This window comes from Cupressus sempervirens, chromosome 2, assembly GCF_028749045.1.
Source record: "Cupressus sempervirens isolate cs-2001-9-10 chromosome 2, ASM2874904v1, whole genome shotgun sequence".
NCBI lineage: Eukaryota > Viridiplantae > Streptophyta > Pinopsida > Cupressales > Cupressaceae > Cupressus > Cupressus sempervirens.
In genome coordinates, this window is record NC_143119.1 from 676,248,365 (window position 1) to 676,275,581 (window position 27,217).

Consider the following 27,217-nt stretch of genomic DNA (forward strand, 5'->3'; position numbering starts at 1 on the left):
AAGCAAAGACCCTCCGTATGCTTGAGGAGAGTACTGACAATCTTGGCCACAAACGTCCTGTCCGATTTGTAATAATTTTCTTTGAATGGTAAAAAGTAAGGAATGAAACATATGAGCAGGTACCAGGATTCTGTTCATACTACATAGTGAGATGGTAAAATGATGTTGGAAAATAAATTTTCATCTACAAATGTGGAATGTGTTAAATCATACACGTGTATTGTTCAGATCCCATCTTATCAAAGACTCATTACTGTTTTAGTTGTATAACTTCTGACTCTCTAGAGACTTGAGCAATACGTATATTTAGAAAACAATTGATATAATTTATATATTTCCAATTTTTTTCTAGAGCCCAACCGGTTACGCTTTACTGAGTGGATAAATGAGTATGTACTTCAATTTCTTTCAGCAGCAGAAGAACTTGCAACCTAAACAATGTTTACAATTACAAAATTATTTATTAAGCTAAAACATAAAAATGAAAACCAATTTAAAGAATTGTAGACTACATTTAGTAAAAAAAGTTAAAAACAAATAAAACTTAGTTGAGAAAGGATTTTGATTGCAAAAGGTTGTAGATGCTTGAACGGTTTACCATAAAGGTACCACCATGTGATAGCTCCCATGTCACATTTGTCCTTTATTGCAAGAGGACTAAGTTTGGTTCCCGAAGCAAATAATCCAAATTCAGTCCTAACTTTTTTGTGAGTGTCCTCATCTACAAAGAGTCTTGCAAAAGCTTTCTAGCACCCACAACAACATCTTTATCTGGACAAGGAGCTACTCTATCAAGCATACCTTGTACTTACTCGCTATAGTTCCCTAGAGATAAGGCATATGCAAGGAGGTGCAATGGGGTAGTCATCTTTTCCCAACAACGATGAATGATTGCTTCAAGTTGATTGTAGAAGGCTTCACATTTTGTGGGGTCATCCTGATGTGCTTGTATTGGAAGTTTTACCTTCTCAACCATTGTGTCCATACCATCATATACATCCCCCAAACAAGGCTGATCTAAATCAGCAAAGTGGAGCGTAGTCATGATAGGGTCAGTGAAATCTAATACAAATTGCACACGATCCCACCAACTGTCATCCAAGATCAATGCCTTGACCTTTTGTGCCCTCTTTGAATTTTAAGCCTTCCATATACACCATTGGGTTGAAATAATAATCATTTGGCTTAATGCTTCTTGCACCTTGACAAGTCGTCTTGTAACAATAGTATGATATGCAAACCGGGTCTCAGCCACCTAAGTAGATCATAACAATATGTCAATAAATATTGAACATGATATAAAATATATTGAAATAATTTAATTACATAATTTACAAATAAAACTTGAAATTTGGTGTTTACTAACTACAAATTTATAATTCAAATTTACCTTTAGCAACTCCAAATTGAAGAATGATCTGAATATGGATTGTGACATGTGGTGGTTCATCGCAAACATTTGTATCTCCTCTCCTTTGCGGTAAATTTGCTTCACCCAATTTATTTGAGTTTCAATTTGTTGCATGACTAAGTTTAGGGAGTGTACGATGCATGGTGTCAAAAAAATATGTTCATGTCGTTCCTTAACCAAAACACTTGCACCCCTGCAATTTGTTGCATTATCTGAATCACTTGAACTACATTCTCACTACCTACCATCTCTATGGCCTCAATGAGAAATTTGGAAATGAATTGTGAATCTTTCATTTTCCCTTCACAATCAACTGCTTTCAAGAACATTGCCTAGAGTGACACTGCAATCACATTAATCAATGACCGGTTTCTCGTATCTTTCCATCCATCCGAAGCAATAGAAACTCTCAAACTTCTCTATGAATTTCTAATTGGTTGAAGAGCTCTATCTACTCAAACCCTCTCTTTTGTCAACATAGTAGTACATACCTTCTCATATCCGAGACTTGTGAAATCATCTGGTGCTTTAAGTATGATTGCCGCCATTTCCTTCTAATATGGTGATCTCACCAAATTGAAAGGAGGACTATTGGCATGGAGATATCGTGCAATGGCTTGATCAACAAGTTCTCGTGCCTCCATTTTTAATGCTTTGTCCAATGGACCTTTTGCGGGAAATAGTTTCTACTTCTTCCTCTTCCTCTTCCAGTATAGGCACTTGCAAGAATGAGTGTTCGGGGGATACAATTGGCTTCTTGGGTAATTGCATTGTTTTCTTTGAGGATGGATTGTGATAAAAACTTTGCTTTGACCTTTTTACCAATTTGTAAGCAACTTCTTGTTCTTTGACAAATGAAGCTATTTAGGCATAGACAACCCCTCCCCATCCATGCCTTTGCACTTTGAAAACTCTCTACTAGCAGGGCTTATAAAATGAAGTTTTGCTTGAGAGTAAGAGCCCTTGAATGGTTTGCCTTTGTTACTTTGACAATAATTATATTTCCAAAGATAGGAACCACCTCCAATAACTCGTGATATTCCTGTGGTATGTCTCCATAAAGGAGATGCCACATCAACTTTAAAATTGTCACCTGCTTGGCCCATTGAACTTTGACTACCGGTGGCGGCCATCTATAAAAAATTAAATAAATTTAAATTTAAAAAAAACCATCAACATCAAGCATATAAATGCAAAAAAATGTTAGAAAACTACTTAAGATGGATTGCTAAACTTGCTTAACTTTGCTTTTAAAATAAAAATAAAAAAATAACTTGAAAAATTTCATCCAAATCTCAAACAAATCATGAAAGAACACAAGAATGAGATTAAATGCTTACCTTAGTTGCTTAAAACTCATTTGTGGAAGCTATCCCTTACTTTTCAAATGATCCTCTTTGAAAATAATCAACTTTCCTTCAAAATGCAAAAATGGAGAGCAAATGAGAAAAAGAGAGGAGCTACAAACAAAATGGAGGCAATAGTTGTTGAATGGCCTCTATTAGGGCCATTTTTGGGTTTCCAAGGAAAAATTAGACTAAAATATCTATTTCCCCATGTGCTTTTTAAGTCACTTAAGTGGAAAAATTTGCTTTAAAATTCGTTTTCGCGGTTTTCTGGGTGATTATGTTTCGGTATGCCTGCAAATGCTCTTGAATGCGTTTGGAAGTTGGCCAGAAGTCATTCTCGACCAATAGGATGCGACCGGAAGCCACTGTGTGGCTTCTTGCTGCAACCGACTGGTGGGGAATGACTTTCGACCAGCTTTTGGTAGCATCAGCTCTCGCCTCTGCCTCCCAAGGCTTCCACTCCCACATCCAGCCTCTAGGGCCACGCCTTAGCTTCCAAGGTTGAACTTGAGTCGATGATACTTAAAATTGATGTTATGATTATTCACTTGACATTTTAATGTTTTGTGATGTTGTGATGGTATGATCATGATTCATGATTCTGTGATTACAAGTTTATGGTGTTTAAATGCTTTTATGATACTATGTGACATTCTAATCTTAACTCATGCTTTTAGGCTTCATAAATATGTACATATAGATAATTTTACGTGTTTTTGTACTAACAAACCCAAACAAATCCAAACCACTTTTCAAAGTTTTCCCATACTGGCGAATAGGTTTTTCGAACCTCAACCGACATCCTAATTTATCAATGATGAAGTATCATACTATCAAATGATATAATTTGTATATTTCTTGCATTTCTTTGCATGTATACATATACATATAAACAGGCACACACACACACAAACGAATCCAAACCCCCCCAAAAAATATCCACGCACCCACACTTGTATCTACTCCCAAATCGGCAACCTAATAAGTCTCCCCTTTCCATCACTTATCACAATGGGACTTAGAAATTTAGTTAAGGAATAAATTGGCGGCATATTTTTTAACTTGCTAAAAGCAGAAAATGTACATATGTATTTGGTATAAAGTTTTAAGGACGTTTCCATTCTATATGTAAAGGTAGAATGCTAAAATTCAGTTAAAAAAAGTATTAGAAATCTAAAATTTCCATATTTGATACTGCCAACCTAAGTGCAAATCAAAATTGATGGACAATTTGTTAGGAAGGCTGGTTCCTCTGGCATAGTGAAAAAAATTAAGAGTAGGATGGAGACAAACTTTCTGACTGTAGTTTAGGATTTTTGAAAGAGGAATATTTTGTACAACATATATGCATATATGACTCACAATGGCTAGACTGAAATGCAGGTTTATGGTTCCTTAAATTTTTATTTCCTGAACGCCTGTTTTGAAACTCAAGCCATATGGTTGGGCAACATTGTTTATTGATTAGTTGCATGATACCCATTCTTATGTTATTGTACTATAATTGTGTTGTGACGTGTTCTATGGCGATGTCTTTTGAAGCATTTTACTTTTAGGGCAGATCATTTGGTAGTAGCTCTTGAGTTTCTGAACAACTTGAAATGAAAATAGTTCATGTTTTGTGAGTGAATGTATTCCATAATCCATTTCTTTCATGGTTCTTGTCCTGCTCTTTCTGGGCTTAAAATTACAGGAGTTGCGTTTACTGTTTGGTTTATTGGATTCAATACACAGCTAGGGAGAAAGCTATGGTGGTCAATTTGGAATTTATCAAGGCAATTGTTACTGCTGAAGAGGTCTTCTTGCTTGATCCATTGAACCAAGCTGTTCTTCAATTTGTGGATCAACTCAGGCAACAACTTCCTTCCACAGTATCATCTAAGTTTCAGGGAATTAATCCCACAGGCCAGCAGGAAAAGCCTGGCACGTCTGTTGCAACTTCACCTGGACACTGGCTACCTGTCCCAGAAGCAGCAGATGGGTTGCAGCGTGAACTTCCGTTTGAGTTCCGTGTACTGGAAATAGCTCTGGAGGTTGTTTGTACGTACATGGATACAAATGTTGCAGAACTTGAGCGAGAGGCTTACCCTGTATTAGATGAGCTGGCTAGAAATGTCAGTACCAAGAGCCTTGAGCGTGTGCGGAGCCTGAAAAGCAATCTTACTCGTCTCCTTGCACGGGTGCAGAAGGTATAATGATTTTTTTAAAATTTTATCATACTATTAGCAATGTCATCTTTGGAAGACGAGAAAAACAAATATAAATATAAATGATGTATTATGATGAGTATGAAATTAGAGGAAAGCCTGTAGTTTTATTTGAAAATATCTATTCTGTTGTCTCTACTTTGGTTTTTGTATTTACAATTCTCAATACTTCGTATATCCACGTGTAATGTGCAAATCAACATAAGGTGCCTTAGTGCCATATCTCTGGTATTTTTGGAGATGTCTGTTCTCGTGTCCTTACTTTGGTTCTTGTATCATCTGTACTTTTGTGGATCCACTTGTAATACACAAATGGTGTATTGTGGTGCATGGGTGAATCAGTAGCTTATTATCTGCAGTCTATAGGCTTGGTTAACATTGATGTTGCTAATGCTAGCATGTGTTCCAAGTCATCTAAATATCATAAAACCTTTTTAACAAGACACTTTTGTTGAGCTATATCTTTGGTAAAATTTCAGTCTCAACTCTAGGAATACCATTGAAAATGGATTGAATAAACCCAAGTTGACTTAATTAATAAGGTTTAGGTGGGCAGTGAACGTAGTAAGCTTTGAAAATGACTATATAGTTTCCATGGTGATTTTTTGTGTTGATTTTACACTAATATCTATTATTACCATCATTTTTGTTGCTCAAATATAATCTCTCAGTTTAAAAAAAGTTCAATTCCAAATTAATCTCTATTGTTATTGTTGTTGATGACGATAACTAGAAAAGCCCTTTCCAGTATCCATTTAAAGGGTTCCTAATTCTATTAGACTCATTACAGCATAATGAACACTCCGTCAGATTTCAAGGCTGGTTCATGTATTTAATGTTGTATCCCCCATTTGAAACCCTAACTGTGATATCCCCATCCTCTTTACATCTATATTTTGAAGTGCTTGGGAGAGACAAAATTGAAAAGGCACATAAAAATGGATCATATAAGAAGTCAATGATAGCCAGAAGATAAATACCTAACAGTTAAGAATATATAATATATAGGATAAGCATTGAACTAGCATTAACTGATGTTGAATCAGTTCAACAAAGGAATCAAGGATTATCGAGTAGAGAACATATCACTATTGATCGAGGGTAGAAGTCATTGATTGATAGCTTATTGGTGATATCAGCGTTTAACAACCAAACAATCAACTAATGCTTACTTCCAATCACCAATAATCGCTACTGTCTAAGACAGTTATTGTCAGATATATATTGCCTCTGCATTGATGAACGGACATGGATGACCATTGTGAAGAGTCTTTAGCTAAACTTTGAGAAGTCATCACAGAGACGGCAAGATAATTTACAAGATATGTTGAGGGGCGATTATAAGTCCGAGATTATGGCAATCAATGTTATAACTCGGCTATGATTGCATTAATAAGGATGTGGTGATTACCATGTCTTATAATATTACAGCAATATATAACAAGCAATATTAATCGATAACCAATGAAGATGATTGATTAACACACTCAACAATCAACAATAATAGATTACAGCCACAAGTCAGATATAACTAATCAAAGACTAGTCAAAGGGAGTGTGATTACCTTACTATAAGGTGAGATTTTATTGCAATCACCACATGTTGTGATATGTATAAAAGGTGTGAGGTGCAATTAGAACGGATTGGACATACTTAGTTTAAAATAGAAATTAATACAAATATAGTAAAGACACAACCTTTCAATATTGGTTTCCACATTTTCATCAATGCCCATGAAAGGAATAAAACCTAGACTTAATTGCTTGTAAGTATCATGTAACAACAAGTGGTATGCAATAATTGATTTGTGCATCAATATTGATTTACAAAATATTAAATCAAAATCCTGGAAGGAATAAGGGGCCTATATATATATATATAATCTATTTTGATGTAGGAGCATCTTGGGTTTTGAGCAATTTTGCGTCACACAAAATCAATTTTGTGTAGTATTGTTTTATTTCCAGTTTGAGAAATCATGTTGGGGATTCTTTGTGTTTTCATTTTGGCTTGCACGATGATTATATCTTCTCTTGGACCTATCTTGGATCATGTTTTTAGAGTCGCAACTTATGTGGATCATTGTACCTCTTGTTGTGATTCATCTTCTCTTGGGTAGTGTGTTCTTGCTTATTTATGACCCATTTGTGAATTTTGACCTTGCGATGGAAATCTGTGACTTGCGATGACCTTGGCGCATCATTCTATGTTCTTGGATCGTGTGGACTTAAATCTCAGATTAGTGGACCTTGCATGGCTTATGCGTCGAGTTCCTTGTGATTTTGGACTTGCCCATTTATTGTAGCATGTTTCTAGTTCTTGGGGAATGTAATCATTCTTGGGGCCGACTTGTGTGTCATGATGCTTATATATTATAACACGATGTATCACGTGGGGAGAGGACTTAGAGTGTAGTAATTAGAATACACATAGAATTAGATTTCAAGGTCTTTGATTGAAGATTGTAAGGCTAAAATTAGGAGACCTGATTAGCTTGACATGTATGTAGGCATGTTGCCAACAGTTCAATCTCGTTGAATAAGGTGGATCTTGCATATTTCTCTCATCTTCTTTATTGTTACTCAGTCGTGTTTACTCTCGCTGCATAGTTGGATTGATCTCATTAAGGTTCTGATATTAGAGCTTGATTTAATTCCTCGTAGGGTTGATTGTTGAACCAGTGGTTGTCATAAGTGCTAGTTGAATTTGGTTGTGGGGTGGTAGATTTTGAGATCTAACCTATAATTGCAAAGGGTTTCTGACGTAGGGAGGGGTGGAAAACTAGAGCCAAAGGCACACCCAGATGCCTAGCTGTAAGGCCTTCTGGGTTTTGGCAAGATACAATACATTCAAATCCATGGTCCAACTTCAAATTTGGATTTCCAGACACATGCTTCCAGCTTTTTACATCCTCTCCGTTTTGCCCCTAAAACTCAATCCTAGACCTCCTTAAATACTTGTGTGGCCAAAGGTCGACCTATCACCAAATTAAACCTTACATTAAATGCACGCACAACCACAAGTCGGCGCATATCAAATATTAACTACCATTAACAAAATTAAATATGTGCAAGGTCGGCCCAAACTGGAACCATACACAGACAACTTAGTCAAAGAAGGCCCAAGACAAATACTGACACTTGACACCAATAGATTTACTCAGCACATGAAGGAACACTGGGTCAACACTAGGTTGCTATAGTAACTCGACATCCTAGAGCTACAGTAACTTGGCATCCACTGAATATCATGGTAGTAATAGAAGATTGGAAACCACTGGCACTCGGCTCCAACATGCAGAATGAACAACGATGAGCAGGATAACAAGGCAACCTGGGATGTTCCTGCATCAGACAACCAGGGTTGAAAGAAATGATTCTCTTGAATCATTGAGATGTCACAACCTGAACTGAATCCAACTCAGATTGAGAAATCCATGAAGCATCTTCAATTGGTCTGTTCTTCCACTTCACCAAATATTCATAGTAATCTTTTCTTCTTGTGCTCTTGCCAACTCTCTGATCCAATATCTGTTCAACTTCTTTAACTTGCTTCTTAGGATAATCTTCTTATACAACAACTTCATCATCTGACTCATGATACTTATACAAATCAACAATATTGAATATAGGAGATATATCCATGTCATCAGGTAACTCAACTTCATAAGCATTACCACTCTTAAACTTCTTCAAGAGCTTACAAGGTCCAAACTTCTTCATCTTCAACTTACTGTGTGTTCCAATAGTTAATCTTCTTTTCTTTAAATGAACCATCACCTCATCACCAACTTCAAAATTCTGATGTCTTCTAGACTTATCAACATTCTACTTATAATTCTGATTACTTTGTTCCAAAGTAACATGAATCAGAATCAGCAAGGCTGAATCGAATCGTGAATTGGCAATGAATCGGTGATGAATCGGCAAATTTGAAAAAACCCTTTAAATTTGAAGATTTTAACAATTTAAAACTTATTTCATGCACCCTTTATTGAATATAACTTAAACACACTATAACATCATCAAATAGAAGTTAAAACTTAACATACATAAACATGGAACATAAAATCCATCACATACGTAACTATGTTATCTAAAATGTAAATTGTAGGCTAGCTGAAGTAAATAGAAATCAAATGATCATAATGATTTAAATCATAGAATGTATGTAAGATGATCCATAAGACATCAAATCATAAATGTGTGTAAGAATCTAAGATGAAGATCCATGAAAGTTTGAAACATGTCTATCAATGATTCAATATCAATATCTGTAAACAAAATATAAAAACAAGGCTTTAGCTCAAGCCTCAGGCTCATAGTCATCATCATCCTCAACACCATCCTCAAGCTCGGTTGTAGCCTCAGCCTCAACCTCTGAGTATCCAGTCTGCCTAGTAGCAAGGCGTCTAATGTAGGTCATAGAGGACTGCCGAGCCATATCTCCTGCATGTAAGATGGGCTCACGAACGTTGCTAGGTCCTGTGTCTGTGCGTGCACGTGTGCATCTACCAATGCCTGAAGAACGTGCTCTAGATGCCTCAGCCTCTCTATCCACTTGGGCAATCCACGCATGGTCTTCCTCAGTGAAGACTGGATCCACAACCTCTATGAGTCACTCTAATTCTGGATCAATCTCCTCCAGAATGATCGGAGAGGAGTCAGTGCCCAAAATTTGTCTAATCCTAAGACGGAGGTTGTAATGAACAAAGACAAGATCATTCAACCTCTGCACTGTCAACCTGTTTCTCCTCTTTGAGTGGATGTGCTCGAACATGGACCAACTGCGCTCACATCCAGAAGCGCTGCTTGGCTGACTCAGAATACGGATGGCAATTTTTTGAAGTGTTGGGGTTGTGGCCCCAAACATTTGCCACCATCTATCTGAAATAAGGGAAAATAAAAACAATTAGTCTCATTTACAAATTACAAATTACAAGTTAACTCTAAAATTACATAATCAACTTTAAGTTTAGAATCTAGATTCATGAATATTGAATATTGAATATATTATTTAATTTTTACCTGGCTATATTGTTTCCCGAGCATCTATGGCCATCCTGCTAGAAAAAAGTGGCCCTTCTTTATTATTGAACTTATCAAGCTCAATAATTGCAGCACTGCTATCCTCATCAATACTCAACCTCTGGACCACTGTATATAATCCGGTGAGAACCTCCTCATCTGCCTTGAAGTCAAAACGGAAACGAAATGCCAGATTCAAAAAGTAAGTTGTTGCATGGATGGGTCTGTGGAGCTGATTCTGCCATCTCCTATCAATGATGTCCCAAATAGGGGCATACTTCTCCTGCACTCCTACATACTGGGCTCTAATGGCCTCCTTGGCCCTATCCATGCCCTCATATATGTAGCCCATAGAGGGCTTCTCCCCATCAGCAGTTCGTAGGAGAGATACAAGGGGCTCAGTGGCCTACATATAAACCAAAATAAAAATTTGAGTCAAAATTTAAATATAGAATAATTCAATAATATAACTTAAGTTAAAACTAAATCATTAAACAATTAGCATAGTAAACTATAAAATATTAAATGTTAAATTGCAATAAATTTACCTTAAGGATTTCTCTAACAGGTTTCCAAAAACCATCATCATCAAATATGCAATCCACCACATCTATCCCTGCAGTGGTCGTAGCATAGGAAGATGAAATCCACTCCCACCCAACAAACATGCTCCTCAAATCACCCTTGATGTCAACAAGGACTGCAAGGTGATGAAATTCGAGGCAAACCTCGTAATCCCTGAACAAGCTAACTCTTTGTCTCTTGTGTACTTCCTCATTGTGCTAAGGACAAATGAATGATTATAAATAAATTTGCATATGTTTTTTGCCCTTTCCACACATGACTTGACTCACTCAAGTTTGCCAATTTCCTCCAACATGATGTCAATGCAGTGTGCCGCACAAGGGGACCAAAATATGGTGGGGTGCCTCTCCATCAAAAGTTTACCTACAAAATTTTAAGTTGATTAGAAATTCAAATTTCAAACATGTTAGAACTTAGAAAACTTAGAAATTCTAAGTTAGAATTAGAAAAAGTTCAAAATTCAAATAAATTTATTTTCAAAACTTGAAAAGTTAAAAGTTTACCTGCAGCAACATAACTTGCTGCATTATCCGTCACCACTTGCACCCCATGTTGTTCCCCCACCTTTGCTATAACTTCCTCAATAACCTCAAATAAGTATGTGGCATTTTTTACATGAGCAGAAGCATCAATGGATTTGAGGAACATGGTATATCCTACAAGTAACAAAACAACAAATTATAATTACTATTAGCAATCAACAAATCAAAATTTGAAATAGTAAATCACAATTCAAAATTATGTATGTAGGAAAGTAGAATGATCACTCACCTCCATAGGATACAAGAAAATTGAGGAGTGTTCTTCCCCTCTATTTGTCCAACCATCAGTCATGATGGTGCAACTTTTTTTGATCCACTCCTTTCGGTTGTCCTCAAGCTCATGCCTCACATCCTCAACCATTTCATCTAGGAGGTATCCACTCAACTCAGCCTCAGTTGGGGCTTTAAATCCCGGACCACAAATGGCAAGTGCATCTATCATGTTCTGCCAATAAGGAGCCCTGTCACAAATAGATAATGATATTGATTAGAAATTTAGATGTCAAAAACTCAAATCATAAAACAAGTAGATATAATTAAAGTTTTACTCTTACTTTTAACTTTAACTTTAAAGATAACAAAGAAAAAAGAATCAATTACTCGGCTGCAATAAATGGAATGTTGCAAAAGTACCAGAATTTGCAAATCTCTTTTCTGGCAGCATCATGAATCTCCTTGTTCAAACCCATGCCCTCAAGCATGGGTTGGGAGCCAAGAGTAGTGCGGGGCACAAAGTAACTATCCATTCTGTTTTTCCGCACTCTAGGCCGCAATAGGTTGGTGTTGGACTCTGTCTCAGTATAAGACCGACTACCACTAACACTCGCATAAGCACTAGCACTAGGATGAAAAGGAGGCCTGGAAGAACCCTCTCCAACACAACCGACGGATGCGGAAGCTGATGTAGATGCTGATGTAGATGCGGTTGTGGATGTGGGAGCACGGGAGCCAATACCTCTTAACCCTTCAAGTTGCATTTTCCTATTCAACTTGTCTTGTTCAATTTTTTCTAATGCCACTAAACAAGTGCGTTTTGCCTCAGTAGTTTGATGAGTGCAAATTGTGACATCATGGCCAGGTATGCCAGCAATGTGGTATTTCAATCTATAGATACCTCCCGAATTTATTTTTTCTTTGCAAAATATACATTTTGTTTGATATTTGGTTCCATTAGGAAACTCTTCATTATATTTCCAGCATTCATCTTTTTTACCCATTGTGGAAATTGGAAAATAAAAGCAAAGGGCTGCTGCAATAAAAGAATTCATGTAAAATATCAAAGTTTGCAATTAATAAACAAAAACTACAAAACAACAAACCCTAGTTTGTAATTTAGTAGAAATAAAAAACATTAAAGATTTGCAAATGAACACTAAAATTTTTTAACAAAAAATGCATAATACACTAACATGCAAAAAAAAACTAGCACTTACTTCTTGCAAATGAGTTGAGGAGTGTTGATATTGACTCTCCTTAATGCTCCCAATGCAATTTATGGCCTCCTCAGATGAACTTCTGATCTCTTTGGTGCTCTTCCTTCTTGCCGGTTGGAAACCTATGGATTTTCTTTTCTCTTCTTCTCTCTCGCTCTTCCTCTCTTCTACTCATGCTAAGCAAATAGAAGGCTCTTTAGGGTTATAACAAAGAGGAAAGACAAATTAGAAAGCAAATAAAACATGTGTTTTTTTTTTAAAGTCCAACTTTTTATGCTTGCTGGCGCGGCTGATTTTTGGAGATACCCGATGGCGATTATGGCGATTTTCGCCATGAATCGCCGATTTGGGCGATTCAGGCGATTCACAAGAAAAAATCGCTGCTAGCGATTTCCGATTCCAAAAAAATCGGGAGTCATGAATCTTATCGCCAAATTGGCGATTTCGGTGATTTCAAGGCGATTTTTGGAACTATGCTTTGTTCCAACCTCAACTTCACTTCCTTATGCAAAGACTATAAAATCAACAAATTCTTCCCCTGCAACGCTTTTCTTTTCTTCACCAGCAATATCTCTCAAATCTGATGTATCTCTAGGCTGCATTCCAATAACAATCTCAAAAGGTGTTTTCCCTGTACTCCTATTCACAGAATTATTATGTGCAAACTCAGCTTGTGCCAACACTACTTCCCCATTACTTGGCTTATCTCTCACTAAACATCTCAGCAAATTACCTAAGCTTCTATTCACAACCTCTTTCTGTCCATTTATCTGTGGATGGAATGTAGAACTAAACTTCAACTCAGTACCCATCTTCTTCCATAAAGTCTTCCAAAAATAACCAAAAAACTTACTGTCTGTGTCAGAAATAATACTTCTTAGTAATCTATGTAGTCTCAAAATCTCTTTAAAGAAAAGTTTAGCAACATGCTCAACATCTGATGTCTTTTTACATGGCATGAAATGAGCCATCTTATAAAATCTATCCACAACAACAAATATAGAATCATACCCCTTCATTGTCTTGGGCAATTCAAGAACAAAATCCATACTGATGTCACTCCAAGGTTTCTTAGGAACAGTTTTAGGTGTATACAAACCAGTATTTTGACTTACTCCTTTTGCAACTTGACAAACTCCACAACTCTTTATGAATTTTTGAACATCCTAATACATTTGTGGTCAATAATACTTATCCTTTAGCAAACTCAATGTTTTATCAATTCCATAATGTCCAACCAATCCACCAATATGCTTTTCCTTAATCAAATTCAACCTCATAGAACTTCTAGGAATACATAATTGAATACCTTTGAACAACATATTTTCTTGAATAAAATACCCAACATACTTACTTATGTGATTTGTTAGATTTGACACTTTGTACTCTCTCGATGCTTAGAAAAATCAGGGTCTGTATCATACAACTCTTTCATGTCATCAAAACCAAGAACTTCAATCTTCATTTTAGTCAATAAAGAACGTCTTCTACTCAATGCATCAACAACTCTATGAGTAACTCCACTCTTATGCTTGATAACAAATGTGAAACTTTGCAAGTACTCAACTCACTTCATATGTCTCTGGTTCAATTTATGTTGACTTCCTAAGTACTGTAAAACTTTATGATCAGTATACAACACAAACTCTTTAGGAATCAAATAATGTTTCCACTTCTTCAATGCTTGAACAATAACATAAAACTCTTAATCATACATACAATACTTCCTTTTAGCATTGTTCAACTCTTTACTAAAGATAGCAACAGGTTTACCTTCTTGACTTAATATAGCTCTTATTGCACTACCACTTGTATCACATTCAACTTGAATTACCTTATTGAAATTAGGCAAAGCCAATACGGGTAACTCAACGACCTTTTGTTTCAAAGTCTTAAACTCCTATAAGCTCCATGTGTCCACTTGAATTCCTTTTTATCTCCTCTCATTGTCTCAGTCATAGCATTACAAATAGAAACTGAAATTTCTTATAAACTTCCTGTAGAAACTAGCCAAACCATGAACTGATCTTACCTCACCCATATGCTCAGGTGTAGGCCATTCCAAAATTGCTTTTACTTTATCAAGATCCATCTTCAAACCATCAGCTGAAATCACAAATCCCAAATACACAATCTCCTCTTGCATAAAAGAACACTTCTTCAAATTAATCATTAACTTCTCTTTCAATCTCAGCAATACTTTTCTAACATGCTCAAGATGTTCTTCCTTAGTCTTACTGAATATCAAAATGTTATCCAAATAAACAATCACAAACTTACCCAATAATCTTTTCAAAACTTCATTCATCAACCTCATGAAAGTACTAGGTGCATTAGTCAAACCAAAAAACATAACCAACCATTCATACAAACCATCTTTTGTCTTAAAAGCAATCTTCCACTCATCACCTTTTCTAATTCTGATCTGATGATAACCACTCTTGAAATCAATCTTGGTAAAATACTTTTCTCCACTCAAACAATTCATTATGTCATCCATTCTCGGCATAGGAAACCTATATTTCATTATAATCTTGTTAATAGCTTTGGAATTAGTATAGGTGCTAAGACATCAGGTACATCACATGGACTCAAGCTTTCTTTGATCAAACCTTTCTGCAATAATTCATGCCCTTGTCTATTAAGTTCTTCATTCTTTGTAGGTGTCAATCTATATGGTGCTTTGTTCGGCAAACTAGCTTTAGGAATTAGAGCCATACAATGATTTATACTTCTCATTGGAGGTAAACCATTAGGTATATCCTCTGTAACAATCGCTTTATATTTATTCAACAATTCTGCAATTTCTCTTGGTACTCGATCAATACTACCAACCGTCACTCGGTCACCAGTGACTGACGCTCAGTTAACACTGTTTTCTGGCACTCGATTACCATTGATACAACTTGGTCTCCTTAGAATTATAGCAAAACAAATTTGATTCTTTTTAAATTTTTTTTTTTTTTCAAATTATTTCCCATTAACCATGCAAATTTTTACAGCAGTACAATTAACCTCATCTGAACTTTCAATCAAAGGCAGCAATATTTGTTTCTTTCCATTCACCCAAAGAGTATATTGATTCAATCTTCTATCATGTATAACATATCTATCATATCGCCAAGGTCTTCCCAATAGAATATGACAACAATCCATGGGCATAATATCACACAAAACTTCATCAAAGTAGTGTCCAATCTTGAACTTCACAAGGCATTGCTCACTTACCAATATCTTATGCTCATCTTTGATCCATGAAACATGATAAGGTTTAGGATGCTTCAGCCTCTGTAGTTGCAACTTGGGAACCAACTCTTTTGATGCTAAATTTGTAGAACTTGCACTGTCAATGATCACTCTGCAACATTTTCTAGCCATCTTACATTTTGTCTTGAAAAGACTTCTCCTTAAAACAGGTTCCTCATCACTTACCTTATTACATAAGGTTCTTCTCACCATCAAGTTTTCTCCAGTCTCAGGTCCACTTGGTAAATCCTCATCTCTTTGAGTCACAACATTTCTGTTACCTTACCCACTTTCAAAGGATCTACATTCAAAAGATTTGTCCCTCTTTACCACAGTTGAAACAATTTCCATGAAAACCACCTCTAGAATAAGAATTACCTCTTCCTCGGTAAGAACTAGTACCTCCTCGGTAAGAATTACCACCTTTCCATTCGGTCTTGCCTTTGTCATCATTCTTCCATTCAGATTTACCCTTATCTTGTATAGAATTATTAGATCTACCAACTTCACCATAAGATCTACCTCTGCCTCTCTAGAATCTACCACCTCTACCTCCTTGTCTTTGTTCATGCTTCTTTGTCAAGATCTCTTTAGCCTTCAAGGCATATTGGTATGCTTCTTCCACACTTTCCAACTTTACAAAACTTATTTCATCTTGAATTCTAGATCTCAATCTATTTATGTATCTTGCAATTTTCTCAACATTGTCATCCACATGTTCAGATCTGATGTCTAACTTGTAGAATTCCTCAGTATACTCCTTCACATTCATGTCTCTTTGCCTCAAATTTTGCATTTTTCCCAACAAGCTAAATTGGTAATCAGCAGGAAGGAATTTGTTTTTCACTTTGTTCACTATCTTCACCCAAGTTCTGATCTTCTCCTCTCCTCTCCTTTGTTTATCAGTTTGCAAATGCTCCCATTATAGTGAGGCATGTCCTTTCAACCTAGTAACTGCAATCTTCATCCTCCTATTACCATGAGCGTTTTAAATACTCAAAGAACTTCTCCATTTCAGAAGTCCACTCTAACATAGCATTGGTATCCAATTTTCTATCATAAGGAACTACTTCTACAACAGGCTCTGAATTTGGTGAGACAACACTCTCAACAACCTTGCTTCATGTTGGCCTTCTTCAGGTTCTGGATTAGGGTTTGGTGCTACTGCTTCATCATCACTTATATCATTAAGATGTGCTCCTTTTCTCTGGGCTATCTCCACAACATCTAATCTGGGCTATCTCCACAACATCTAATCTGGCTGCAATTTGTCTCAATGTATCTAATATTGCATTGTCAACATTTCCTCTACCTCAAACCATCTTTACAAATCAAGTTCTTGCAAAATTGTAACCCTCTGCAAGTTGTAGGTCAAATCCTCGGATTTGCTACCCCACAATCAAATTCACTTAGGGTTCTACACAATCCAATCTCCACAAGGATGAACCTCAAGCTCTGATACCTGACGTAGGGAGGGACAAAAAACTAGAGCCAAAGGCACACCTAGATGCCTAGCTGTAAGGCCTTCTGGGTTACGGCGAGAACATTCAAATCTACGGTCCACCTTCAAATTCAGATTTCCAGACACATATGCTTCCAGCTTTTTACATCCTCTTCGTTCTACCCCTAAAACTCAATCCTAGACCTCCTTAAATACTTGTGTGGCCACAGGCCAACTTATCACAAAATTAAACCTTACATTAAATGCATGTGCAACCACAAGTCGGCTCACATCAAATATTGACTACCATTAACAAAATTAAATACGTGCAAGGTTGGCCCAAACAGGAACCAGACACAGACAACTTAGTCAAAGAAGGACCAAGACAAATACTGGCACTCTGCACCAACAGTAACAGTCGACACCAATAGATTCACTCGGCACATGATGGAACACTTGTTCAACACTAGATTGCTACAGTAACTTGGCATCCACTAGAGCTACACTTACCCGATATCCACTAGAGCTATAGTAACTCAACATCCACTAGAGCTATGGTAACTTGACATCCACTAGAGCTTCAGTAACTCGATATCCATTGAATATCATGGTAGTAATAGAAGATTGGAAACCACTGGCACTCGGCTCCAACATGTAGAATGAACAAAGATGAGCAGGATAACAATGCAACCAGGGATGCTCCTGCATCAGTTTCTAAGATGGTTTGTAGAAGGAGAGATGCAGATCTTGTTGTGATAGATATTTTGAGACAAATTGCAGCTAGACTTGAGGCTGTGGAGACAACCAAAGAAGAGGAAGACTTATTAAAGATGTGAGTGAAGATGGAGTTGTTGCAGATAATGGACCTGTTCTTGAGAAAGGTGATGAAAGATTCTTAAGTGCCTTGATTATAGTGAATGCAAAACCACATTTTAATCCCACCTAAAATATGATTGAAAGCTTGATTCCAGTGAATTGCTTGATTAGATCTTGGAGATGGAGAAGTATTTTAAGTGTGAAAGCACTCCTGCAATTAAGAAGGTTAAGATTGCTAGTACAAAATTGAAAGGATGTGCATCATTATCGTTGGAACACTTGCAACCCAATAAACAGAGTAGGGGAAGGAAAGGATTTAAGTTTTGGATCAAAATGGTGAGCAAATTGAAGGGTAAATTCTTACTTGGTGATTATCAAGTCAGCTTGTTGAGGATGTGGCAAAATTTGAAACATACGAAATCTACTATGAAGGAATACAACAAAGAATTCTATTGGTTGGATATTAGATTTAGGGATATAGATGATGTAGTTGAAAGGATTGCAAGATGCCTGAATGACTTGAGGATATCTTTTTAAAATGAAATTAGTTTGGTCAAGATGGATAGCATTGAAGAAACTACCATATTGCCTTAAAAGTAGAAGAAAAACTGACAAGAGACATGTACAAAGACAAAGAGGAAGAAGTGGTAGATTTCAAAGAAGCCGAGGCAGAGCATATGCAGTAGGAGGTAGAACTTACTCTGACAAAACAAAGGCAAAGCATAATGGAAAGAAGAAAGTTCATACCAAGGCAGAGGAGGAAGTTATTCTGGGGTTAATAATTGCAAAAGAGAAGATATGACTTGGTTTAAAGGTACTTGTTTTAAATGTGGAGAGGAAGGTCATAAAGTTTTTGAATGTACTCATGGGAATTCAAATAATAAGTTTGTTAGTAGAAGAAGAAATGCACTTGTGAAGGAAGAGTCACCTGATTCCACGAATAGACTAGAAGATGGACGTACCCTAATGATTAGGGGAGCCTAATGTAATGAGCAACTTGATGAAGAATCAATGATGAGGAACAATTTGTTCAAGACCAGATGGAAAGTTGCAGGAAAATGTTCACAGACAGTGGGAGATCAAATAATTTAGCATTAGAGGAGTTAGTTACCAAGTTGTAGTTGCCAAGAATAAAGCACCCAAAGACATATCAAATTACTTGGATGAAGGATGATCGTAAGGTTTTGGTAATTGAACAATGTCTTGTGAAACTAAAGATTGGATCTTATCATGATGAAGTTCTTTTTAATATTGTGGTGATGGACTGTTGTCATATCTTATTAGGCAGACTGTGGCAGTATGATAGGCAAGCAATACTTGATGATAGATTGAATTGGTATACTATTTTGGCTAATGAAATAAAGCAAGTATTATTGCCTTTGGTAGAAGATTCAAAGAGTGAGAATTGTACTATAGTAAGAGTTTGTTTGGTTGAAGGAAATAAATTTATGGATGATTTGAAGGAGAAAGTATGTGCTAAGCTTTACTTCCTAGGAAACTTGACAAGGAAACAATAGATGGACAACTATTGGAGATCAAGGAATTATTGACATGATTTCAAGATATCATTTTAGATAGTATAGTTGATGGATTACCACCTTTTAGGAGTATTAGTCATTGCATGGATATAATAGCTAGTATATTGAACAAGACACCATACTGAATGACACTAGTATAGAATGTTTTATTGAGCATAAAACTACATGAGTTGTTACCAAAGGGTTTGATCAAAGAAAGTTTTGATTCCTTATGCAATAACAACAGTATTGGTAATGAAGAAGAATGGAGAGTGGCAAATGTTACTGATTCCAGAGCTATAAACAAGATCATAGTGAAGTACAAATTTCCTCTACTAAGAATGACATAATGGATTGACTTGAAGAGTGGATATCATTAGATCAAAATAAACGAAGGGGATGAATGGAAGATTGCTTTCAAGACAAATGAAGAATTGTATGAGTGGTGGTTATGCTTTTTGATTGGCCAATGCACCTAGCACTTTTATGAGGCTAATGAATGAGGTATTGAAGAAGTTCTTAGGTAAGTTTGTCATTGTGTACTTGGTTGATATTTTGATATTCAATAAGAGTAAGGATGAACATTTGTTGCATTTGAGACAAGTATTGCAGAGACTGAAAGGGGAAAGTTGTTGATTAACCTTAAGAAATGTACTTTCATGGAGGAATAAATAGTGTGTCTTGGATTTGTGATTTCAACTAAAGGTTTGAAGATGGATCTTGAAAAGGTTAAAAGCAATTTTGGAATGGCCTACATCAAAAAATGTTGGAGAAGTCAAATATTTTAATGGATTGGCTAGTTTCTAGCAGAAATTTATTAGGAACTTCAGTTTTGTTTGTAATCCTATGATTAAGACTGAGAGGAGGTCAAAAGTCTTTCAAGTGGACACATGGAGCACATAAGAGTTTTGAGTTATTAAAACAAAACGTTCCTGAACAACCAATATTGGCCTTACTAGATTTCACTAAGGTATTTCAAGTTGATTGTGATCCAAGTGGAAATGTAATTAGAGCTATATTTAGTGAAGAAGGTAGACCTATTCCTTTTTATAGTGAGAGATTGATTTTGCTAAGAAGAAATATCCAATATATGATCAAGAATTCTATACCATAGTTCAAGCTTTCAAGAAATGGAGACATTACTTGATACCAAAGGAATTTGTGTTATATACAGATCGTAAGGCATTCAAGTATTTGGGTAGTCAAAGTAAATTGAATCATAGACTTGAAATTGGTTGAGTATTTGTAGAATTTGACCTTTTTCATTGAAACATAGGAGTGGGTAGTAAAATAAGGTTGTTGATGCTTTGAGTAGAAGAAGAAATTTGTTGATTAAGATGAAAATTGAAGTGCTTGGGTTTGATGATTTGAAGGCTTTGAGACATCATGATTTTGTAGAACTTTGGAAAGCTTGTAAAGAATCAGTTATATTTGATTGAAGCAATTGGATTGGACTATTTCATTCAAAAAGACATGTTTAAGGGAATTCAGTTGTGCATACCTAGGGAATCAACGAGGATAGCTTGATTAAGGAGAAACATAGAGGACTTGTAGGACATTTTGGTATTGACCAAACAATAAGTTTGATCAGTGAAAGATACTTTTGGCCACAAATTTGGAAGGATGTTTGATTTTTTTTAGAGTTGTAGAGTTTGTCAAGTTGTCAAAGGGGTTAGTTAGAATGTTGGATTACATACTCCTTTTCCAGTACCTTATAGACTTTTGGAAGACATTAGCATAGGTTTTGTTTTGGGTTTTACCGAAAACTTAGAGGTAACGATTCTATCTTTGTGGTGGTGGATAGATTCTCTAAAATGTCACATTTCATACTTTGTAGGAAGACATCATATTTTGGGCATGTTGTTGACTTATTCTTTAGAGAGATTGTGAGATTGCATGGTTAATCGAAGAACATTGTTTTAGATAGAGATTGTTAGTTTGTTGGATATTTCTTGAGGGCACTTTGGAATGAATTGAATATTGATTTGAAGTTTGTTTCTACATTTCACCCACATACTCATGGACAAACAGAGGTTGTGAACAAGAGCTTAGGTAATTGTTGCCACATTTTCAGTTCTCCATTCTTGAACTTCCTGGTCAAATGCTAAGTCAGTGATTCATGTCATGCCTTGGTATAGGTTGCCATTAGGGTTTCCTCTCTCATCTTTCCCTCTGAGTGGCCTAGGTGGGAATACAAGAGAAATATAAATGTTTTTAATTGTGCTTGGTGATTAGGATGGGAAGGGTAAGTTAATGCATTCCCTAGATGAGAGAGAGAAATAGTTCTATTCATAAGAAATCCTAACTCTATGATCAAGTGTTCCATTAATGACGTGATACAGGTAGAATGAACAAATTATGGGCATATCCAGAGCAAATGGTAGTGAAGAACACAAGGACCAAGGTTAAAGAACATGGTGCAAAATGCGAAGAACAAGCTAGAAGCAAGATTAGTTGATCTTGATGCAAAGTGAGCACTGAAGAATGCAACAATGTTAAAGAACATGGTCAAAGGTGGCGAAGACCAATGTTGATCTTAGATCGACAGCGTAATTTATATCTGAATGTCTACGTCCAAAGTTTGAAAAGATCTCATGATCGCAACTTAGTTTTGGCTCGAAGAATTTGAAGTTGCAAAGTAGCGAGAGCTAACCATAGTAGTCAAGGTCTGAGTGATTGCATAATCGCAAGGAGTTAAGGCTTACTTCAGGTTAAGGTCGTGAAGTAGTGAATGTTCTTCATCACATCGTTGCAACAGTTAATAGATGAGTTAAAATCTTAAGTTGTGAGGTTGCGAACAAAGTTAGATCGAATGAGTAAGTTGATTGAAGGAAGAATAAAGTGGCAAAACAGTTAAGAATTTTCAAGTCGTGATGATGCAAAAAAAAGAATAGGACAGTTAAAGATCAAACGCTATCGCATTATCACAGGCAGTTAAGATTAACAATGAGTTAAGTCAGCGAAGCAACGAAAGCTCCTTATTGCAGCTTCGCAAGGTTAAATAGTGAGTCAGAGTTTTAAGTTGCTCACTTGCGAACAAGGTAACAGTTAAACTCAAAACGGTCTTCGCAGTGTCTTAAGGTGTTAATGTTAACTTTCAAGGAAGGTTGCGAGGGTGCGAAAAGGATGCTATGTGCCAAGAAAGCATAAGGTGGACCGACAAGCATCGGTATGAAGGATAAATCTCAGCCATTGATCAAGCACAAGATCAACAACACTTCTTTCATTTTGGAAAGTTTTCTTCCAAGTACAATCAGCGTATGGTCATAAAGCATAATGTAAAATGAACAAAAGTCGCCAAACTTACGACAAGAGGAAATAGCCATGATCGCATCCTTGTAAGGTTTAGGTAGTGGTTAAAAAGTTAAGTTGCAAAGTTGCGGTAAGTGATCAGAATAGTTAGATTTAAAGGCTACCGCAACATCGCAGGTGAAAGAAATGCTAAGTCCCAGATCATGGCAAAGATGCGAGGTAGTTAGTTCATTGGTCATCGCTGAATCATGACCTTTTTCTGGCTTAAAGAATTCTCAGTTGTGATGTTGCGAAGAGCATAAAATGACAGTCAAAATTTGGATGGGCAAAATTTACTTTTGGCAAACCCCTGTAGCTGGGACTACTGTGTGTGAGTCTGAATTCAATTTAAGTTTTGCTGTTCATTTAGTTTAGATTGGAGTATATGGAATGAATGTGTTAATGTTGAAAGTTGAATGAAAGTGAATGAACTTGGCTTTATTTCCTTCGTTCAATAGATCGTATGTCTCACTCTCTTTAGCATAAGCATGTCTTTTGTTCTCTCTGTTGTTCATTGTAATCTGTGTGTTTAGTTTAGTTCATTTCATAAGGAAGCGGAAAATTGATGTGTGGAGTAGTTGAAGGACAGACAATCCGGGTATTGTCAAAACATTAGCTAAATTTGTAATCCAGGAATTACTTGTTTCATCATCTCTTCCTCTCTTCCTGCTGTTGTAGTTAGATATGCATGTTTCTATTTCTCTGCATTGTTAGTCTAAGTAGATTGCATTTTGTGAGTTAATCCCCCCTCTTTGCCTAGGTTGTTCCAAGTGTTAAGCAACTTGGTTTTTACCTTTTCTACTCTCTGGTTAAGAGCATGCCTCCAAAACCTGAAAGACAAATTCATTGCATATCTTGCACTCATAAGTGAGCTGTACCTTTCAATTCAGGGGTATTTGATAGATTACTACACTAATCCATTCTGTTGTTAACTTCTTTGTTTTCCATAAGACATTGAGAAAGTCAAGAATCAAGGTATAACCCAAAATATCAAGGAAAACAAATTGTTAACCAACAATAATCTATTAAAAAGTTTAGTTGGAGATAAACCTGGTATTTGGGACTTAGTTTTGGCACAAGCAGAGTTGGCCTATAACAATTTAGTGAATAGGAGCACAAACAAAACATCATTTGAAGTTGTTACAAGCATGCATCTAAAGGAAGTAAGAAGCTAAGAGATCTTGTTCATAAGGAGAGGAAAAGCACGGAGTAGAAGGTTATGCCGATCTTATGGAGTCTTTACATGAGGAAGTTAAGTATCATTTGAAGCATACTAACTAGAACTATAAGGAGACGATAGAACTAGAAGACATGAGGATTTTGCAATAAGAGATGAAGTTATGGTTCACTTGAAGAGAGATATTTCTTGTTGGGACCTATAGCAAGTTGAAAATAAAGAAGTTTGGATTTGTAAAATACATAGAAAATCTGATTATGGAAATGCTTTTGAAGTGGGGTTACCTGATACATGGATATGTCACCTATTTCCAATATCGTAGATTTGTATGATTATCACAAGCCTCAAGATGATTGAAAAGTGAAACAAGAGTATCCTAAGAAGAAGATGGATAAGATTGAGAAGATTTTAGACAACAAAATTGGGAGTACTAGAGGGACGGAATATTTGGTGAAGTGGATGGACAAACTGGTTGAGGATTTTTCCTATATTTCTCAAGCTGAGTTGGATAACTTTGATTCTTCTTAGGTTGCAAAGTGAAACTCACTTTCTTAATAAACCTAGGTGTTTGATGCAGGAGCATCTTTGCTTGTGAGATATCTTGCGTCACCAAAAACTCTTCTATTCAATATTATTCTTATTTCTAGTTTGAGAAAATCATGTTGACGATTCTTCATGTGTGTGTTGGCTTGCACGATGATCATATCTTATCTTGGACTTATCTAGGATCATGTTCCCAGAACTGCAGCTTGTTTAGATCATTGTATCTTGTGATGTAATTCTTCTTCTCTTGGGTAGCGTGTCCTTGCTTATTTGCAACCCATTGGTGAGTTCTGACCTTGCAATAGAAATCTACGGTCTGCGTTGATGTTGGTGCATCATTTTATGTTCTTGGATTGTGTGTGGCCAAAACCTTGGATGGTTGGACCTTGCATGGCTTATGGGTTGAGTTCCTTGTGATTTTGGACCTGCTCATCTATTATAACATGTTTCTTATTCTAGTGGAATGTAATCCTTCGTAGGGCCGACTTGTGTGTCGTGATACCTATATATTGTAACACGATGTATCTCTTGAGGGAGGAATCAAAGTTCAGTAATTAGAATACACATAGAATTAAATTTCAAGGTCTGTGACCGAAGATTTGTAAGGCTGCAACCAAGCAAGCCCGATTAGCCTGGCATGTATAAAGGCATGTTGCCAACAGTTTGATCTCATAGAATAAAGTGGATTTGGTATGCCTCTCATCGTCTTTGTTGTTTTACCGTGTTTACCCTTGCTGCATGGTTGGAATGATCTCATTGAGGTCCCAATGACACGAAAGTTTGCACCCTTGCATAAAGTTTTTACCTAAAGACAACCTCGTGTAACATGGAAACAATCTCAAAAGTGTGGGGCATTGCAAGTAGAGATTGAGTCTCGGGAGAAGGCCGGTTCCCTTACTATCAGGGTGCACCTAACTACTCTTGAGAGGAAAAGGGAGAAGGAGATGCATGAATATCAAACTACTTAATCTTATCTAAAGGGGTAATACACCAAAATAGTCTGTTTAGTCTTATCTCTGCCTAACAATGCACTATTCACCAATATAATCTCAAAATACACTGATTCAACCTTTGCCTTAATTCAACAATCATATGCAGATCAGGGACCAAATGAGATGCTATAAGGAAGGAACTTCACTCTATATCATTCAAGGCCAAATAGATGCATTCATACAAATTGAAGAATGGATGCAATACACTAACAAGGCAAGAAGGTTTTGCACTTATATTAATGGGAGAATGAGGTACAACAGAGAAATATATTCATTCATAGGCAAAAGGAAATTATAGTAGCAAAGAATATGAATTGCTATAGAATTAGAGAAAAAAGACCGACCCTTGGAAGGGTTACAAAACTTGCTTTTATAGTTCAAGCATAATTGAGATAACTTCAACTAGAAGCCAAAGCCAACTACTGCCATTAAAATCCTAGAGAACAATCACTACAAATTTGGGAAAGATTTGATCAAGGCATTCATCCATATGCAGGAAATCTGATCTTTTGCACAAATCTGAGCCTTGAGAAGACAGAAATGATGGCCATAACCAATCAGATTGGGTATATGGAAAGTAGAGCGACGGAGGAAAGAAATTGCATTGAATAAGCATGGAGAACACTCAAAAGTAGTTGCAGACGATCAAAAGGATCTGACTTGCCATTAAAGAGTTGCTTCTTTGTTTCTTGATACGCCAAGTTAGCCAAGTCATCAAGTCAACTGGAATTGACTGTCAAGCTTTTCCACGTGGCCCTATGACCTTGAAGTATCTCGCCACTTCGCCCAATCTTCTATCTTATGTTGACCCTATATCTTTGTTTCATGCTTGATCGCTGTGTCGCAACTCTTTAACACTTTAATCCCTTAACCGCAGTGACCCAGTGATTGCCATGATTGTTGTGTTGCGGTCAATTTGTACCTTTAGCATCTAAAACTAGCGACAAGGCGAACAAGCATTGCCTTAGGTGTTCTTGATTACTTTCATCCAGTCGCGGCTATCTCCAACCCTTCAATCTTCAAGGCCCCGACTGTGCGAACACAACACTTTGAAACATTCTTTCGACTTAGGCAACTGTGCGACTAAGGCCATGCTAACTGCTTTGCTCAGTCGCAATACGAAAAGCATCTAGGCACTTAACTGCCACGACTCGACAAACAAAAGAAAAAAATAGCATCTTCGCTGGGTCACAGCAAAAGACGTAGTTAAGGGGAATGACTTGACCATGCGATCAACATGAAATTGACCCTGAGCAATATCGCCGTGGTTAGGGCGTTAACATTTATTTTACCTGCTAAATTGCAAAGCCATTAGACTTGACCGCAATTGCCTAGTCGCGACCTTAACTCATGTTTGCATTCAACTCCCTGCGACGCTGCAAACAAGATGATCGCCACTTGGCTGCCCTAACTTTGAGTTAAGCCTAACCTCCTGCGACTGTTCGAAAAAGGGAAGATCGCAACATTGCCACTTAAGTTGTTAACTTGGAAGTTAACCTTGCAAATGAGTGATCAAGGCAATTGCAGTGTCGCCAACTTAACTCTAGATTAGACTTGACCCTTTGCAACCTTGTGAGAACATGTAAATTAGACTGCTAGAGTTAATCTTTGCATGGTTGTAGCTTGAAACTGCCTGCGA

The 27,217-nt window shown here is 36.6% G+C and overlaps 1 protein-coding gene across 2 annotated transcripts in view; it reads left to right on the forward strand.

Annotated features, from left to right (window-relative positions):
* Positions 1-27,217, forward strand: part of LOC149575169 (magnesium transporter MRS2-4-like) — a 52,222-nt gene that overhangs the window by 12,081 nt on the left and 12,924 nt on the right. For both annotated transcript variants that reach the window (XM_089815023.1, XM_089815024.1), the window contains exon 2: positions 4,495-4,949. In XM_089815023.1, the coding sequence (XP_089671149.1) occupies positions 4,495-4,949 (455 nt within the window). The remainder of the gene's footprint in view (positions 1-4,494; positions 4,950-27,217) is intronic.